This window comes from Hemiscyllium ocellatum, chromosome 10 (assembly GCF_020745735.1).
Source record: "Hemiscyllium ocellatum isolate sHemOce1 chromosome 10, sHemOce1.pat.X.cur, whole genome shotgun sequence".
NCBI lineage: Eukaryota > Metazoa > Chordata > Chondrichthyes > Orectolobiformes > Hemiscylliidae > Hemiscyllium > Hemiscyllium ocellatum.
In genome coordinates this window covers 58,695,050-58,714,943 of record NC_083410.1, presented here as the reverse complement: position 1 = coordinate 58,714,943, position 19,894 = coordinate 58,695,050, and the positions used below count along the sequence as shown (strand labels likewise).

Genomic DNA, 19,894 nt, shown 5'->3' with positions numbered 1-19,894 from the left:
TAATATCCTCGATTGTTGTTTGGATTGGCTCAGATTCTGAGCGGAATAAATTGACCAGAAAAGATTTATCCGGCTGATATTAACCTGACACAACATGTTGATACACTGCTGTCCTCAAAAGGTGATCATGTTCTGCCTTTGTCTGACCCTCGACCATGATATTGTCAGTGATGCAAACACAACCAGATACATTTTCAATAATCCTGTCCATTTGCTTTTGGAATATGTCTTGGCCTCCTAATTGTCCAAATGGTAATCATTGGAAAAATCATTGGAAGATTTCTGCTGGATGGATAGACTAATAGCCATGCTTTGCATCTAGTTTTAAACTGGTGGTGGAAATTTTAGAATGTAATTCTTACAGTGTTGTTATTTTATGTGGGAGATTGAGCCAACAGATCTAGACATAATTTATATGGTGCCATATTTCTTTAAAACTAGCAATGGAGCGTGTGATAGTCAACCTTCTGAGTGATATCACCTGGGCCCATCTCATTCAGTTTCACTTCAAGCTTCTCTTGAATGTGCACCCTGGAGCATTAATGAATGAGTTTGCTTTGTCCTTGAGATGCAATGTTGTGTGAAACTTAAATTCGAATTGCCGATTGTGTTAAGATGGTCTTAGTTTGATGTTTGATATCATTGGTCGATTCAGTTGTCAAACTTAGTCTGTTGTACCTTTTTTTATGGGTGTGCTTTGAATCTGATGAATAGTTACAATGCTGAGTTCTGTACATACTTTATTCCTACCGCATCTGGACAGTAGAATATTTTGGAAATCTAAGCATGTTAGCACTGCAGTGTGATTGTACTTTGGGCACCACTTATTGAAGTACATGTCTTTTAGGATGTGTAATGATAACATGTTTGGACTAGCTCCTGTATCAATTTTAGCTTTCAGGGTGTGTTGACCTGTCTTTTGGGACTGTGGCATGCAAGTAGTAAAAACTATTTACTGTCTTTTACCATCAATGTGGTGTGTGAGGTTGACCATATGAAAAGTTGCTTGTTGGCTGCTGACTTTGTTGATATGTTTTTATATATTTGGATGACTTTGTGTTGCCAATGTTGTGGAGTCATGCTGGTTTTGTTGAGTTTGGTTTTGAAACCAGACTTCCTGTGTGCATGTGTGTGCCCAATGTCCTATTGGTGCCATGTGATTTACAGATGTGAAGAAACACCAGATAACTTCAGTGTAGGTGGACAAACTGCATGAGTCAGAACTGACTGCACCAAGAGTATTATCTGCACTTTTGCTGGATATTTTCTAACATATTCAGATAGAATTATTCTGTGAAGTCCCGCCTTGTACGATTTTCAGAGATCTCCCATCAGGATCATTTGTGGCTTGATCTGTGAAATATAGTTGCAGTTCTGTTTAAATAGCTCGAGGTCAATGCAGATGAAACTCTTGCCAAATCCATGATCAAAATTTTGTTATCCATTTCCTGTTGAAGGTGTGTTGTTTTATTGAAGTTGTGACGATGATGCTCCTTTAACAAGGCTGTTCTTGGCTTTTTTTTTTCAGAGACCATAAAATCACTGATTCTGAAAAGTCTTGGTTTGAAGGGTATTAGGGCTTAATTGATGATAGCTAACAGACAAAAGACTTTCAAGTTTTAAAAATAACTTGTACAGTGAAAGGGGAGTGGCCAGTTCTGCCAGCTCAGCTTTACTTTGGTTTGGATTTTAGCAGTCTGGCTGTTCACTGAAAGCAGTCAGTCAATTGTGAAACTGCTGGATCCAAAGAGGCAGGTCCATGCTGATCCTCCCTCTTTGGCATCTCTTCTGCAAGACACTATTGGATTTGTCCTTTTTTTGTAAAGGGGTATTTGTGGGGATTGTTGCAAGTATTTAGAACAGCATCATTAAGTTGGAAGACTCTATTGTGTTTTTGGATAGGTTAAGTTATTCGGTATTCTGTTCTGTCCTGTTTGTGTTTCATTTGGTATTCTTGCAAATAAATTTTGTTTTGTTTAAAACTAAGTGATTGGGCCAGCTGCATCACTCCTGGGACATCCGCCTTACACCTGCTTAAAACAATGAGCAAAGTTAGGCTACTTTCTTTAAATGTTTTGAGGGGGTCTGGCCTGATCCATAACAGTGGAGCGCAGATTTAGAGTCATAGAGCCGTATAGCCTGAAACAGACCCTTCGCTCCAACTCATCCATGCTGACCAGATCTCCTAAATTAATCTAGTCCTATTTGCCCAAATTTGGCCCATATTCCTCTGAATACTTCTTATTCATATACCCATCCAGATGTATTTTTAATGTTGCAATCGTACCAGCTTCCACCACTTCCTTTGGCAGCTCGTTTTATACACGCACCACCCTCTGTGTAAAATGTTGTTCCTTTAGTCCCTTTTTAAATCTTTCCCCTCTTACCCTAAACCTGTGCCCTCTAGTTTTGGACTCCCCAACCCTGGGGCAAAGACCTTGTTTAGTCACTCTATTCATGCCCGTTATGATTTTATAAACTTTTGTATGGACACCCCTCAGCCTCTGTTTCAAGGAAAACAGCCTCCGTCTATTCAGCCTTTCCCTATAGCTCAAATCATCCAACCTTGGCAACATCCTTGTAAATCTTTCTGAACCCTGTCAAGTTTCAAAACATCCTTTGTATAGCAGGGAGACCAGAATTATAGGCAGTATTCTAAAAGTGGCCTAACCAATGTCCTGTTCAGCTGCAACTCCTGTACTCAATGCACTGACCAATAAAGGCGAGCATACCAAACACCACTTTCACTATCCTATGGGGCACCACTTTCAAGGAACTATGAATCTACATTCCAAGTATTTGTTCAACAACACTGCCCAGGACCTTACTATTTAGTGTATAAGTCCTGCCCTGATTTGCCTTCCCAAAATGCGGTACCTCACATTTATCTAAATTAAACTCCCATCTGCTGCCACTCGGTCCATTGGCCCGTCTGATCAGATTCCTATTGTACTCGGAGGATTTGTTTATTCTTTTTATTTTGTTTGCTGTTATGTCCTTTTATTATTTCATTTCCTTCTATTTTATTTCATGTTTGTGTCCTCAATAATAGTTTTGGTGAGTGTTGCGCTGTAGCTTTGGGATAAAGACCTGTATTAGCAGGTTTCAGCTGCTAGAGGGATTTTGTGCCAAATATGGATGATGTCACACCGCACTGGCGTGGCATTAAAGTAAAAAATTGTAGAAGCAACTGACCACTGCATAGATGTAAGCTTCACTTGGGTTAGAACTTTGTTTTTTTTTAGTGCTTTAAAAATGTTTTTTTTAAACAGGAAGCCTCCGTTGTTAAACTGACAGTGTCTTGTAACTGCCATGTTTGCTTTTCAGTCAGTAGGAACCCTTTTAGCTACTAATTTTGCTTTCTTTTAACTGCTGTATCTTAATGTTCATGTCAGGAAGCTGGCTGAAACATTTCTTAAAGCGGTAGAGGGCTTTTTGTTGGTCATCTAAATGCTTTGATCCAGGACTCCTTAATCTTCAATGAGGATTCTTTTATAAGTAGTTCTGTTTGCTGCTATCATGACATGAGGTGTGATAGCTGATGGTCTTCATTTATCATGATGTGATGCTTATGTTAACTACCTTAATACTGTATACAATTGAGACATTGACCATGTTGTGCTGAGAAATTCAGTGAACTTTAACTACAGCACTTGGTATCATTAGAATCACAGGCACTTTGTGTATCTGGCGTCAAGCTAAGCAATTCACATATACTATAGTATACTTTTTGTCGTACATTGGTGTGCAAGAGGACAGAGCTCTGTAAGATGGGAGACAGAAACCTTTATTCCATTAGGTCAGAAATGATGGTTTGGTAATGACATCATGATGTCTCTTAAATGTATGTTCTATATTTGATGTGAGACAAAACATGACACCTATTCTGCTTTTGTCCGTTAACCAGATCTCAAAATGTGTCAGTATGTTCTCCCCAATTTAATGTGCGCTAACCATTTGTGTGGGATCTTTTCAAATGTTTCCTGACAATCTAAATGAACCACAATCACTTTACCTACTCTGCTGGTCATCTTTTCAAAAAATTCCAAGATTTATTAAACACGATTTCTTGTTCAGAAATCCATAATGACCCTGCAAATCCCACTATTATTTTCGAAAAGTTCTGTTATCACATCCTTTATTATAAATCCTTGCATTTCCCAATGTTTGATATGAAGTATCAATGTATTTATAGTGGTGTTATATTTGACATCTTCCAATTTGCAGTGGCTAGTTAAAAGTCTGTAGAATTTTGCAATTTGATCACCAATTTTCACAGCCACCGTTTTCAACACTCTGGAAAATAGTTTGAGAATTTATCAATTTTAAGTCCCATTAATTTCTCTAGTACATTTATTTACTTATGACTCCTCAAGCACATTAATGTCTAGATATTCCGTTATTTTTGGGAGCTTTTAGTATTTTCACCCATGAAGACAGACAGACAATATTTGCTTAGTTTCTCTGCCATTTCCTTATTTGCTTTTGTACATTCTCTTCATTGCGCTTGTAATGGGCTCACATTTGTTTTTATTAATCTTTTCCTTCTTGCAATCTAGTAACATTTACAGCTCATTTTTAATGACTTGTTTTTGTTTTGATTCTCCTTTGCAGAATTTTAAGATGGTCCAAAATCCTCAGACTTTACTTTTTTGCCACTTTATACGTTTCTTCCTTTAATCAATTTAATCTTTAGCCAGTTTTAAAGCCCTTGCTGGGCTTTTGTGCATAAATGAATGTATTTTTATGTTAGCCTTAAGGTTAGAAATATGCAAAGTGACAGCAGTGTTTTCTTGTCAATAACTTAGTCTCCAATATTTGGGTTTCATCAGGTCCATTTAGCTCCAGACCTTCCTTATAGCCAAGGTGCAAGAGAGCTGAATTCAAAGATTAAGATGAGAGTTAAACACTAAACAAAAAAATGCAGATGCTGGAAATCCAAAACAAGAACTGAAATTGCTGGAAAAACTTAACAGACAGCATCTGTGGAGACAACGCACAGTTTATGTTTCATGTCCAGTTATTTCTGTTTTTATTTAAGATGGGAGTGACTATCGTTGGCATCAGTGCAGAATTTTTCTGATCAAGACCGCTAGAAGCCTTGATTAAATTAAAGTCAACAGAAGTCACTGGTTACTCTGAAATGGCTCCAGTTAAACCTAAGAAAGAAAAGATGGTTTTGAACAGTTGGAGCACAATGATATCAGACTTGGGACTTCTTCAAGACAGGGTCCAAAGCCCAACTCTTGCAGATGTTTGCCAATTATCTTAGGTCAAGTCACTAATATGCAGTCATTAGCGCACTTTCTTAACATTTCCAATGTTGTATTCCATTTATGCTTCAGTTGACGTAGATGAAAGTGCTCAATTACAGCAAGACTTGGACAATATTCGGGCTTAGGCTGATAAGTAAGCAATAAGTAATTTTGATGTTACACCGTTACTAGGTTATGATCGTCTCTAGGAAGATAACGTCTAACCATCTTTTTTTTGTAAATATACTTATTAGCAAATCTTTTAAAACTTTACAAACATATAAAATTATTGAAAAATACAATCAATAACAAATATCAGTATAATAAAAAGAAAACAAACACAAAAACAATACAACTACTGTCTCCTAAGTATTAACCTACCCTCTAATACAAATCAAACCCTAACACTGTGCAAAGCAACACCAAAAAAAGAAAGAAAAGCAAAAAATAACGAAAAAAAATACAGAACAGCTATGCTCGGTGCAAAGCTCCCAAACAGAGGAGCGGGATCATTGTATATATACCTGTATTAACTCGGGAGACCCCTCCAGAGCCCAGAGCTTGACAAATCTAACCATCCTGGTTAAACCAACGCCCTAATTAAGACCACTGACAAATCTGTTTCCAAATAACACCAGTAGGGCTGCCATGTCTTTATAAAAATGGTCTGTTCTGTGGTGCACCATGTTTGTAAAAATGTTCAAGGGAATGTGTTCCATAATTAACTTCTGCCATCCCAGCAAGTCCGGCGGGTTCTCAGACACCCAATTCATCAGAATATTCTTCCGTGCACAGTATGCAAGAATATTAAATAGTTACCTCCCATGCCCATCTAAAGATGGTAAATTCAGTAGATCGAGGAGGAGAGATACCGGATCTACTTTGACTTCAGTCCTCAATACCCTCCCTATCTCTCTCGCCACAGCGCTCCAGTAAACATGGAGCCTATGGCATGTCCAGAAGCAATGGGTAAGAGTACCTACACTTATTTTACATTTGGGGCACACTGAAGATGCACTTTTTTTAAACTTCGCCAGACGGCCTGGTGCCAGTTGAGCCCTGTGCAGCACTTTTAACTGCGTAGTGCATGTCCTATTACAGATTGAGATCTTTCAAGCATTCTCCCATATGTTCTCCCATGTTTCAGAAGAGATCCCCACTCCTAGCTCTTACTCCTAGAGCTAACATAACTGGTTAACATCCTGCCAGGCCCTGCCACCTAGCAGACGATAGAGGGCACTAACCGAAAGGGTGCTTGTGGAACGTAGCAACGACCTCTCTGCATCGGGATTATAGAGCTTAGTGAGAAGCGTAGTCTTCTGATGAGCTCCTAACCTGAAAAAAAACGGAAAAGATCTCTACTGGGTAACCGGTATTTGCAGCTCAGTTGCTCAGAAGACATCGTAACCTCCCCCTCAAACAAGTCTCCCAAATTAGAAACTCCTCATGCTGCCCATAGTTTGAACTCGTGAGTCCATCATCCCTGGTCAGAACCCTGGCATGCCAGCTATAGGTGTAAGTGGCGAAGTCTTGGATAAACAACACTCGCTCTGACGCATCGCCCTCCAAGCCCTGACCTTACTAATGACAATGGGGTTCCGGCAGTGGTCCAAAACTGTCCTCATCGTGTCCATGAACAACAGGTTAATAAGATGACACTTTGCTTGGGAGGCCTCAATATCCAGCCATATTGAGCCTGGATTGTTACCTACCCAATTGCAGACAAAGGACAGCAGGGAACTCAATTGATATCTTCTGATGTCTGGGAAATCAACTCCTCCCCCTCCTTGAGGCAACTGCAATTTAATAAGTTTGATGAGGGGCCTCCCACGATGCCAGACAAAGGAACCAAACCAACCCATATGGTTCCGCAGCATTGACCTGGGAAACATTATAGGGAGCGTACGGATGGGATAAAGCAAATTAAGAAGAATGTTCTTCCTCATGAGAGATATTCGGCCCGGCCATGAAATTGGAAGAGCCTCCCATCTCAAGAGATCTCACCTAATATTGTCGAGCAAGTGAGCAAAGTAAGTCCGAAATAACAGATCAAACTTGGGGGTAATAAAAATGTCTAGGTACCGGAACCCTGCCCATGACCACTTAAAAGGGAACTTAGAGCTACCTTCAACTTCTGGCATATCCTTAAGGTTCCCCAAAGGCATAGCCTCCAATCTTATATCCTGAAATAGCCCCAAATGAATTGGTACATTGTATCAAATAGGGTACAGAGGTCATTGGGTTTGATAAAAACAGAAGGACATCATCCGCATACAGTGTAATCTTGTGTGTCCTTGATCCCACTTCTGGAGCGGTTATGCGAATATTCTGATGAAAGAGCCGCTAACAGAGGCCAACCACTAATGTAAACAACAGCGGTGAGAGGGGGCAGCCTTGCCAGCTACCCCACCAATCGTCAAGTTCCCAGACTTCACCCAGTTGGTGATGAACGTGGCCAGAGGGTGGCGATATAACACCTCCACCCACCTAGCAAAGACTCCACCCAACCCAAATTGTTCTAAGACATAAAAAAGATGTGGCCATTCTACCTGGTCAAATGCTTCTCTGCATGTAAGGAAATCACCAACCCCTGAATTGATCATTGCTGACAAACTTGGACCACATTCAGCAACCTTCTGATATTATTAGAGGACCTATGGCCCCTTATAAAGCTTGTCTGGTCCTCTTTAACAATATTAGGCAACACCCTTTCCAATTTCAGCGTCAGGATCTTGGACAGAATCTTAAAATCTGAATTTAATAGAGAAATGGGCCTGTATGAGGCACAATCCTCAGGAAGCTTCCCCCTAAGAATTAAGGAAATCTTAGCTTCTCTCAAAGATGGTGGTAGGCATTCGTGCATATAGGATTGATTGTACATCTCCAACATCGGTTCTGACAGAATCCCTATAAACTCCTTATAAAACTAGACCATCAGGGCCAGGCGCTTTCCCACTCAAGTTGCCTAGCTGCCTCCTGCATTTCCTGAACTGTTAAGGGGGCATTAAGGAGAGAGGCCTGTTCCAAGGTTACCCCTGGGATGTCCAGGTTCTTAAAAAAGGTCTCCATTTTAGCCCTTCTATCTTTGCAACCTTTAGACTGATACAATTCAGAGTAAAAGCTCTGGAAAGCCCCATTAATCTTTTTAGCATCGTATGTATGGACCCCAGCGCTGTCTCTGATTGCAGTAATGGATTGGTGAGCAAGCTTTTTCCTGTCAGGTACGCTAAATACTTCCCTGGCCTATCCCCATATTCAAACAGCCTCTGTCTAGCAAAAGCAAGTTCTTTCTTTGCATTTTGTGTCAGTATTGAATTCAAGGCAGCCCAAAGAGCCGTGATCCGCTGTAGCTTAGTCACCGAAGGCCGCGCAAAATATGCTGCCTCTGTGGCTTTCAACTGTGTCTCAAGTAGACACTGCTGTTCCTCCTTCTGTCGTTTCCGGCTAGTCAAATAGGAAATAGCTAATCCCCTAGCAAAGGCCTTAGCAGTCTCCCATAGCATGGATGGACTACTAGCCATGCCTGAGTTGATAGTCAAGAATTCCTGAAACTCCTTCAAAAAGTATTCCAAAAATTTGGAATCCTTAAGGAGAAAAGGGTCCAAACGCCAGTGCCGCAAACCTAGCCCTTCACTCTTGGCCTTAACCTCCAAATATACTGCCGCGTGATCAGAGATAGCTATATTCCCAATTTTACAACTCATAATCGAATCCAGAAGGGCCGAGGGAGCCAGAAAGAGGTCAATCCTCATGTGACATTTATGTGGGTTGGAAAAAAAGGTGAAGTCCCTGCCTGTAGAGTGAAGACATCTCCAAATATCCACTAGCCCCAACTCCTCGCATAAGTCAACCACCTGCTTGGCCTGCAAAGAAATAGTTGGGGGCCCACAAGACATCCTGTCCACTGTTGGATCCAAAAGACAATTAGAATCCCCACCCCATAATAATGTGCCATGTTCCAAAAGCACTCAACTTAGGGAAAGCACTCATCAAAAATTTGAGGGGATGCGCTGGAGGACAGTAGACATTTAAAATGCCATATTTCTCCCCATGTATCAGGGCTTTAAGTATCACAAACCATCCCTGCTCATCATTCACCTGTTCTAACAATGTGAATGGAAGATTTTTCTGGATAAGTACCACCACTCTCCTATTTTGAGTAGTAAAGGATGAAAAGAATACCTGGTCATAACCCACCTGTTGTAATTTCGGGTGTTCCCCATCATCAAGATGGGTTTCCTGTAACAAAGCGATATCGACCCTTTCCGTCCTTAGGCTGGAAAGCACTTCTTTCGTTTTAACAGGCGAATGACTTCCCTTAGTGTTCCAGGTGCACCATTTAATGAGACACTTAGCCATATCCCCTTTTAGAGACCCTTGAACCCCTCGGAGGGAGAACCCTGCTTACAAAGGGTCGAGCATAAGTAAATAAAGACTCATAGAATCGAAAATCTATACATACAAAAGCTACTCTATCATAACTATAACAACTATTACTACCAAAAAACTACAAAGAAAACCAACTATAGAACCTAGAATGGAAGACTCTTCCCCCTGCTCATAGGGGGCACTCACCCTATCCATCCTCTCCTTCACAGCTCCTACAAACCCGGACTGTGCCCCAGCCTTAGGCCAGGAAAAAAAAACAAGGAGATGATCCTTAAATCAACTGGAAAAAAAGACCAAGTCGGGATGAATACTCCGGGTAAAAAATGAGGTCTGCAGATGCTGGAGATCACAGCTGAAAATGTGTTGCTGGTTAAAGCACAGCAGGTTAGGCAGCATCCAAGGAATTTCCTATTCCTTGGATGCTGCCTAACCTGCTGTGCTTTAACCAGCAACACATTTTCAGGGATGAGTACTCCACCCATCCCTGGCTTCATGTCACCCCTACTTATGACCAAAAGAGAAGCAGAGCAAACAAAAGAAGAGGGAGAAGAGACCACAAAGAACATCAACAAAATTTCTCATCAGAAAATCCAGTTATTTAAAAAAAAGGAACAGCTTATTCCAAATTCCTTTCCCCCCCCCCCCCCTTTCCAAAAAGGAAATTATTAGGGAGAAAGAAAGGAACGGTGGCACAGTGGTTAGCACTGCTGCCTCACAGCGCCTGAGACTCTGGTTCAATTCCCGACTCAGGCGACTGACTGTGTGGAGTTTGCACGTTCTCCCCGTGTCTGCGTGGGTTTCCTCCGGGTGCTCCGGTTTCCTCCCACAGTCTGGAGATGTGTGGGTCAGATGAATTGGCCATGCTAAATTGCCCGTAGTGTTAGGTAAGGGGTAATGTAGGGGTATGGGTGGGTTGCGCTTCGGCGAGTCGGTGTGGACTTGTTGGGCCGAAGGGCCTGTTTCCACACTGCAAGTAATCTAATCTAATCTAATCTTAAAAAAAGGGAAGGGAAAACATGGGGAAAGATAGAAAAGTGAACAAACATTAACCATATTCTTCAGGCCAATCCGTCTATTTTAAAGTGTCCTGCCGATTCAAATGTATAAACTGAGTCCTCATGGCTGAAACGAAGTACTGCGGAGTATATCATGGAGTATTGGATGCCCAGGTTCCTCAGCCTCTTTTTAACCTCATCAAAGGACTTCCTCTTTCGAATTACAGCTGTTGAAAAATCCTAGAAAAACATGATTTTTAACTCTTTTACAGCAGTGCCTGCGGATCTTTTCCCAAAGGTCAAGAAGCTTCTATGTCTTTTTACTTGTCCTTATATGAATGGAAGTGCACTAGGACTGAGCAGGGGTGCTGTACTGGGCCTGACCTGTGCACTGTAATCTGATATGCCCTTTCAATCTGAAGCCTGCTGGACTCTGTGTGAAGGCCCAAAACCTTTGGCAGCCAGCTTTCAAAGAAACTGACTAGCTGCTCACCTTCAGGGAGCCCGACTATTTGGAGATTTATCCTCCAACCTTGATTTTCAAGGTCGTCGATATGGTTTCGCAAGGCCCGCACCTCGCGCTCCAGCACCTGGATCCGACTGGATGAGGATTCCATCGCAGCTTCTGAGGCCTTAGTTTGACCCTCCACCACCTTCATCCTCTCTCCGAGGCCATGGATCTCCTGCTCATGCTTCTGCAGCATGGATGTGATAGGTTGGACCTGGGCACGAATCTCCTCACAGATTTCCTCAATCGCAGCTGCAACTTTCAAGCTAAGGCTCTCCATTGCCACAGCCAACTCCTGTGAGTCTGTCAGGTCCCTGGGGGGGGTTCAGGAGAGGCTGCTGTTGCTGCAGTCTCTGGTATCCCTGGTGCTGCAGGGCAGTGTCCGCCTTCCTGCTGCTGCTTGTTTGCTCATTTTCCCCTTGGCATCCTTCCCACTCCCAAATATTAATGAATATGTGTTATGTAAGGTTTTAAACTATTAATTCCACCACATAAGTTGGCCAGGGATGGCAAAATGCCTTGGCTGTTAGGCAGAGCTGTCCACAGCAGTTCTACAGAATCGCCGCCATCTTGCCGAATCAACCATCTTTCTTTAACATTCAGTAGTATTACCATCATTCAATTTCCCTCAGTCAACAAACTGAGGGTCACCATTAACCATAAACTGGATCGAACCACATCCATTCTGCGATGACAAAACAGGTTAGAAATTCACCGATCTGTGGTGAGACATATCGTCTATCTCCACTGAAGTTTTTCCACAATCTACAAGGTAGAAGTCAAGTGAGTGAGGGAATATGTGCAGCTTCAAACTGCACTTGAGGTGTGACACAAGGCAAGATGAAGTAACCTGCTTGATCAGTTCACCTTACACCACCACCTCAATAACTGATCAGTAGTATGTAGCATTTATAACATGCATTGTGTCAAATTGCCATGTCTCAGTTTGGTAGCGTATTCCAAATGCATGTCCTCTACCTGATGAAAGAACAAGGGCAGCAGAATCATGGAGACACCAGTACCTGCAAGTTCCTCTCCAAGTTCCCCCATCATCCTGAACTGAAAACCTATTGCTATTTCTTCATAATCACTGGGTTAAAATCCTGAAACTCCCTCTGATAGCACTGTGGGAACACCTTTAACAGGTAGTTGTAAGTTAAAGAATGCTGCTCACCATCACCTTCCCAGGCAAGGGGATTTGGCAATAAATGCTGACTTTGCTATTAGCAGCAAAGAGGGTTACTCAGATTACAACAGGATCTGGACCAGATGAGCCAATGGGCTGAGAAGTGGCAGATGGAGTTTAATTCAGATAAATGTGAGGTGCTGCATTTTGGGAAAGCAAATCTTAGCAGGACGTATACACTTAATGGTAAATTCCTAGGGAGTGTTGCTGAACAAAGAGACCTTGAGTGCAGGTTCATAGCTCCTTGAAAGTGGAGTCACAGGTAGATAGGATAGTGAAGAAGGCGTTTGGTATGCTTTCCTTTATTGGTCAGAGGATTGACTACAGGAGTTGGGAGGCCATGTTGTGGCTGTACACAACATTGGTTAAGCCACTTGGAATATTGCATGCAATTCTGGTCTCTTTCCTATCGGAAAGATGTTGTGAAACTTGAAAGGGTTCAGAAAATATTTACAAGGATGTTGCCAGGGTTGGAGGATTTGAGCTATGGGGAGAGTCTGAACAGGCTGGGGCTGTTTTCCCTGGAGCATCAGAGGCTGAGGGGTGACCTTATAGAGGTTTATAAAATTATGAGGGGCTTGGATAGGATAAATAGGCAAAGTCTTTTCCCTGGGGTCGGGGAGTCCAGAACTAGAGGGCATAGGTTTAGGGTGAGAGGGGAAAGATATAAAAGAGACCTTCGGGGCACCTTTTCACGCAGAGGGTGATAAGTGTATGGAATGAGCTGCCAGAGGATGTGGTGGAGGCTGGTACAATTGCAACATTTGAGAGGCATTTGGATGGGTATATGAATAGGAAGGGTTTGGAGGGATATGGGCCGTGTGGTGGCAGGTTGGACTAGATTGGGTTGGGATATCTAGTCGGCATGGACGGGTTGGACTGAACGGTTTGTTTCCATGCTGTACATCTCTATGACTCTCTTTCAATCTCTACATCTGCCTTGATATGTCTTCTTCTATAATGGGCCTTCATGACAATGCTGTCTAATACTTAAATTTTATGCATTACTTGGTCTGAAATGGCTTCTGCTTTTTTTTTTGTGTCTCATATCCCAGATGTCGATTCTTCTTCCTTATACTGGTTACCCAGGACAGTTTCGTCCAGATGGAAGTACACAACTGACAATTAACTCCACAAGCCCTGAGGCAGTTTCGTCTCTAACCATCTACCTACCCAACATTGGATGACCTGAAAGTTTAATTCAGCTTACTGTTGATAACTGAAGGCATCCTTTGTTGTTCTTGAGAGTATTGGCCATTTTCACACAAAAACATTTAAGCTTTTCAATGAACAGCCAAATATGTAGTCTTGTATGCAAGATAAGGCTAAACACTAATATATTGTTGAACACAAAGGTTATTTGATCTATTTTGGTTAGAATCTTTTCTAAATTACAGTATATTGTGGGAAATAAGCTGTTATTTCTGTTATCAAAGTTTCTTCCTCCTGAAACAGTGTGTTTGTGTATTGTTGAACTCAGATATTACAAAGTCAAAAGGACTGTACTCATGAAGCAAATTGAACATAGGAAAAAAATAGTAGTGCACTTCAAAGCAAGTGTGAGCAGAAAGACGTGGCTTAAAAAACTTAAAGGAGTTCATGGTCCATAATACACAATCCATTTCTGTTTCACAGTTCAGTTACGAAAGCATATATTAAACATGTTCGGCATTTTTATTTTTACAATGTTCACGTACAGAATTTTACAGACTTGTTGGAGATGTATCAGCATTGTAATCTGTCCTGTGACCATTTATAAATAATGCATTCTTCATTTTGTTTAAAGTTTTAAATTCTTTTATTTTGAGGGAGGAGAAAACCGAGCAATTGTTGGATTATAAACAGGAGGTGGAACAGATGGAAGTTGAACTAAAAAGACTTCAGCAAGAGGTGTGTATGTGGTACAAATTTAATTTCCAGATTAACTGTGTGCCACTGTAAATGAACTGTAATTAGTATAAGAGCTGAAAATGTGTTGCTGGAAAAGCGCAGCAGGTCAGGCAGCATCCAGGGAGCAGGAGAATCGACGTTTCGGGCATGAGCCCTTCGTCAGGCTCTTCAGAACCATTCCTGACAAAGGGCTCATGCCCGAAACGTTGATTCTCCTGCTCCCTGGATGCTGCCTGACCTGCTGCACTTTTCCAGCAACACATTTTCAGCTCTGATCTCCAGCATCTGCAGTCCTCACTTTCTCCAGCAATTAGTATAAGCATTGTATTCTTGGAACATGAATTGTCGGTTTTCAAACTTCATGTACTTTTGCTGTGTAGCATTATTTAACAGAAATTAAAATTTTCCCAATCTTGTCATAGTATTCTAAAATTTCTCAGTAAAACATGAAATTGAAACCTTCTGGCTATAGATTATAGCCACTTTAATCTTTATTTTATGACAACCTGCTCATGACTTGCATAAAATAATTGTTTTCACTCCTGTGTTCTGAAATTAACTATCTATTTACCAGAATCTGCAACTTCAGTCAGATGCTCGTTCTGCTAGGGCATATCGGGATGAACTTGATTCATTGCGTGAAAAAGCAATTAAAGTTGAAAAGCTTGAAAGTGAAGTTATACGGTACAAAGATCGACTGCATGACATAGAATTTTACAAAGCAAGAACTGAGGTATGTTGTGCTATAGAATGAATACCAGTTAATATTTCTTTCTGCAGTAGAATATCTTAATATTTTTACTATTTAAAATTTTCAGGAGTTAAAAGAAGACAACAAAATCTTGTTAGAGACAAAAATAATGTTGGAAGACCAGCTTGAGGGAGCCCGAGCACGTTGTGACAAATTGCATGAATTCGAGAAAGAGAATCTGCAGTTAATGGCTAAATTACATGATATGGAGATGGTAGGTGTAATTTCTTGCAGGATTGTTTCTGTTAAATATGCAGTAGTTGCATGTATGTATTAAGAGGTTTTGCTTATGACAGATCACATGATTGACAGAAAGAACTCTGATGGTGGTGTTCTGTTTGTGTGTGGATGCTAAACATCTTGGAAAAATGAGATCGAAAAATGATTAGCAGATTTAATCGATAGAGAATGACTTGAATTTCGGTGATATTGTGCTCAGTATGGCAAGGTGAAATGTGATCAGGATGTTAGGAGATTACAGGGTGACCTGGACAAGTTAGGTGAGTGGGCAGATGCATGGCAGATACAGTTTAATGTGGATAAATGTATGGTTAGCCACTTTGGTGGCAAGAACAGGAAGGCAGATTACTACCTCAAGGGAATTAACTTAGGTAAAGGGGCAGTACAGAGAGATCTGGGTGTTTTTGTACACCAGTCAATGAAGGCAAGCATGCAGGTACAGCAGGTAGTGAAGAAGGCAAATAGCATGCTGGCCTTCATAACAAGAGAGATTGAGTATAGAAGCAAAGAGGTTCTTCTGCAGCTGTACAGGGCCCTGGTGAGACCACACCTGGAGTACTGTGTGCAGTTTTGGTCTCCAAATTTGAGGAAAGACATTCTGGCTATTGAGGGAGTGCAGCGTAGGTTCATGAGGTCAATTCCTGGAATGGAGGGAATACCTTACACTGAAAGACAGAAGCGACTGGGCTTGTATACCCTTGAGTTTAGAAGACTGAGAGGGGATCTGATTGAGACATATAAGATTATGAAAGGATTGGACACTCTGGCAGCAGGAAACATGTTTCCGCTGATGGGTGAGTGCCGAACCAGAGGACACAGCTTAAAAATACGGGGTAGTCCATTTAGGACAGAGATGAGGAGAAACTTCTTCACCCAGAGAGTGGTGGCTATGTGGAATGCTCTGCCCCAGAGGGCAGTGGAGGCCCAGTTTCTGGATTCATTTAAGAAAGAGTTGGATAGAGCTCTCAAAGATAGTGGAATCAAGGGTTATGGAGATAAGGCAGGAAGCAGTTACTGATTAGGAATGATCAGCCATGATCATATTGAATGGCGGTGCAGGCTCGAAGGGCTGAATGGCCTACTCCTGCACCTATTGTCTATTATACAGACCAAATGATTATCTTATCACATGACCTTGAAATAATGACAAGATAACAAGATAGATTGGAAGATAGCTCCAGTTTATAAAATCTACAGTTTTATTAAACTCTACATAATATTAAACTTCTCTGGCTGACAGAACATGGGAACTCTTATTGGAATAAATGCTTTCTGTTTATGGTAATAGTTTGAACTCTAGAATAGAGGTAATTTTGTTGAAATTCGTAGCTGACACTAACTTGGGGTGTAGCTGATTATCTGAACGACTATGCCAAAGTACAGGAAGACACTTGCAAAGTTTTCGGTGGATAAAAGGTTTCAGTATTGTGAAGTAAGAGTTGCTTAATTTTTGGTGGAAAAGTGAGGAGGGAATCAAATGCCCATGCATTATATATGGTTGCCAGTACACAGGATAACCCAGCAGGACAAAAAACAGTAAAACTGGCAATTGAGTCAAAAAGCTGAAAGAACCGCAGATATTGGAAATATGAAACAAAAATAGAAATTGATGAAAAATCTCAACAGGTGTGGAAGCAATTGTGAAGAGAAATCAGATTTAACACTTCAATCCAGTGATCCATCTTCAGAATGACGTGGTATACATCAAAATGGCCAGTGTGAATAGGACGTTCACTTCCAAATATTACTTTTTTACCAATTTTTTTATCAGTCATAGTAACAGAGGTGAGAAAGGATTTGATGTTACTGTGGATTTCAAATTGGCTTAGTTTTCAATAAGGACAACATAGTTAGGATGTGACCAGTAGGCAAGGCATTTCAGCAAAGCAATGCCCCAACATCCTTCCTTTTACCCAGTAAGTCTTTCCCATCTCCAACTTTCTTGTATTATATAACTAAATACATTTCATAAATACTTCATTGATGCAAATGACTTAGGATTGTGTTGCGTTTATGAGAAGTATTAAATAAATGTAGGCACAAAGCCTCAGTTGCACTGAGAAGGTTGAAGTCATAGCAATGGTCAGAACATCAAGGTGATAGATCCTCGATCATCAGGCTTAGGGGACATAGGGGACAAAGTCCTAGTAGGAAATCTAAAGGCAGAAAGCAAGGAATGCTGATTTTTTTTTTAATTGACAATTCACCAGATATCATCAGTGAATTAGGAGCAGTAATACACCATTTGACTTAAGTAATCTACAATGTTATTCAATAAGATCTTGACTGAATGTGGCTTTCATTCACTTCCTTGTCAGTTCTTCAATATAGACAATCGACAATAGATGCAGGAGTAGGCCATTCAGCCCTTCGAGCCAACATCACCATTCATTATGATCATGGCTGGTCATCCTCAATCAGTATTCTGTTCCTGCCTTATCCCCATAACCCTTGATTCCACTATCCTTAAGAGCTCTATCCAAATCTTTCTTGAAAGTATCCAGAGACTTGGCCTCCACAGTCTTCTGGGGCAGAGCATTCCATACACCTACCACTCTCTGGGTGAAGTAGTTTCTCTGCAACTCTGTTCTAAGTGGCCTACCTCTTATTTTTAAACTGTGTCCTCTGGTTCAGGACTCACCCATCAGCGGAAACATGTATCCTGCCTCCAGGGTGTCCAATCCTCTAATAATCTTATATGTCTCAATCAGATCCCCTTTCAGCCTTCTAAACACAAGCGTATACAAGCCCAGTCGCTCCAATCTTTCAGCGTAGAATAGTCCCACCATTCCGGGAACTGACCTTGATTCTCTTCTCAGTGAAGATTATTTCCAACTGGGATGCTTTATACTTGACCTTTTACCCATCTTTCAAGCCTTCCAGTTTTAGATAGTCTGTGATAGCTGACACCAGTGCATGTGCACTATGTGCTATTTTAAATCATGCATGCATAGATAGATAGATTTGGGGCGGCGGTGGGGTGCAATGTAGCCCAGAACCTGGGATGGGTAGATAGACATCTGGTAGAGTGGTGAGGATTGGGGGGGGGAAGAGCTAGAAGAAAGGGATAGAAGAGTCGGGAGGGGGTTGCGGGGGTGATGCTCCTGGGTCCTAAGCTGACCCCTGTCCCCACTCTGGATGATTCCTCCTCATCCTCCTCCATCTCCATCCATGAACACTATTTCAAAATTGCATGCATCTTGTCTTTGGAATTGTAAGCTTGCCTGTTTCAGAATTAGCACCCACGCGTAGTTACCCAGTTGTGGCTGTTAATAAACACTCCTGTTTAGGCATCACTGCTGCTTGTCTCTGTCCATTTTCATGGGCCTTTCACTAGGTGGCATGTTCCACCTATTGTTATGAAATTAAAGCATGTACTATACCTTTTAAAAGAGAGAGAGAGTGCTGTTCTGAACTGAAAGATTACAAACACCTGTGTACAGAGGAACCTCGATTATCCGAATTTCAGATTATCCGGACAAGAACCCAAGGTGCCACTGCTTGGCTAAACTATCTTATCTGACATTCGATTACCCGAACAAAATACTCCCTGCCCATGTCCTTCGGATAATCAAGCTTCCTCTGTGTATGACTAGATGGCCGTCCCAGAGTGCACTGGAAAATTGAAAATATGTAACATTTGGCTGTGAAATACATAACTGTGTTTAGGTTGCTGTTTTGACAACAATTCGAATTTAACCTATCAGTTTAAATTTTATGCCCCAGGATACTAAAACCCAATCGAGTTTGAATTTATTGTTTTGTCAACATTGGACCAATGAGTCAATCTGATGATGGGGTATCAGAATATGGACCATTTTGAAAATTGGCCAGACAGCACCTGCCACAGAGAGAGTGAGAGAAAAAAACTACCATAGAGCTAACTGCCAATCTAACATCTTGTTCTCAAAGAAATGAGAAAACACTCTCTCTATCAAAGGTACCTTTTCAAGTGAAACATACTCTCCGTAAAAAGAAAGAAGACGATCCAGGAAGACCATCAGCAGGAAGAGAGACATAGACTGTGGTTTTGAGATTAAGTTAATATAATTTTAATAAGTGTCTAATTGGAACAGCCTAGTGTTATAGAGTTGGAGTCAGATAGTAGGCAGTTAAGAGAAAGGGGGCTTGTAGTTTTGTTTTGTTTATTGTTCGCTGTTAGAATTAGAAAAATAAATTGATAATTTATTCTTTAAATAGTAGGATTCCAGAGTTCTCCATCATTCACATTTTAACAGATTACAAAGTGAGGTGAGCTTTTCTGGGTGTTTGGTTTAATTAACAGAGGGGTTCGACCTTCCATGTTGTAACACTATATTAATTTCATATTTATCATTTAATTCTTTGAGCCTGTGGGCAAGTTTTATTTTAATTGATTTATCAAATATTATTGAATTTTTTGCAGTTTTAGAAATTCAATCTTAAATATGCTTCACTTTTAGTTCTAATGAGTCTTTGGACTTTATATAACTTTTCTATTCTCAGAGCTTTGTTGTCCACTTATTTCTGTTGCCAAGTTCCCTTAGGCTATTTATTCCCCTTATTTTCCACCCATAGCTAGAATCTTGCCTTTCCCACTAAATATTTCAAAATGGAAATGTAGGAAAGGGGAATCGAGGATTATGAGGAATAGGCAAAAAGTAGAGGTACGGTGACAATCAGATCAGGCATGCACTTATT

General features: G+C 41.0%; 1 protein-coding gene across 6 annotated transcripts in view; it reads left to right on the top strand.

Moving 5' to 3' along the window:
- The window catches only part of LOC132819773 (girdin-like), a 378,017-nt gene that overhangs the window by 125,894 nt on the left and 232,229 nt on the right, over positions 1-19,894 (top strand). For all 6 annotated transcript variants that reach the window (XM_060831525.1, XM_060831521.1, XM_060831524.1 and 3 more), the window contains exons 9-11: positions 14,142-14,223; positions 14,798-14,956; positions 15,042-15,188. In XM_060831525.1, the coding sequence (XP_060687508.1) occupies positions 14,142-14,223; positions 14,798-14,956; positions 15,042-15,188 (388 nt within the window). The remainder of the gene's footprint in view (positions 1-14,141; positions 14,224-14,797; positions 14,957-15,041; positions 15,189-19,894) is intronic.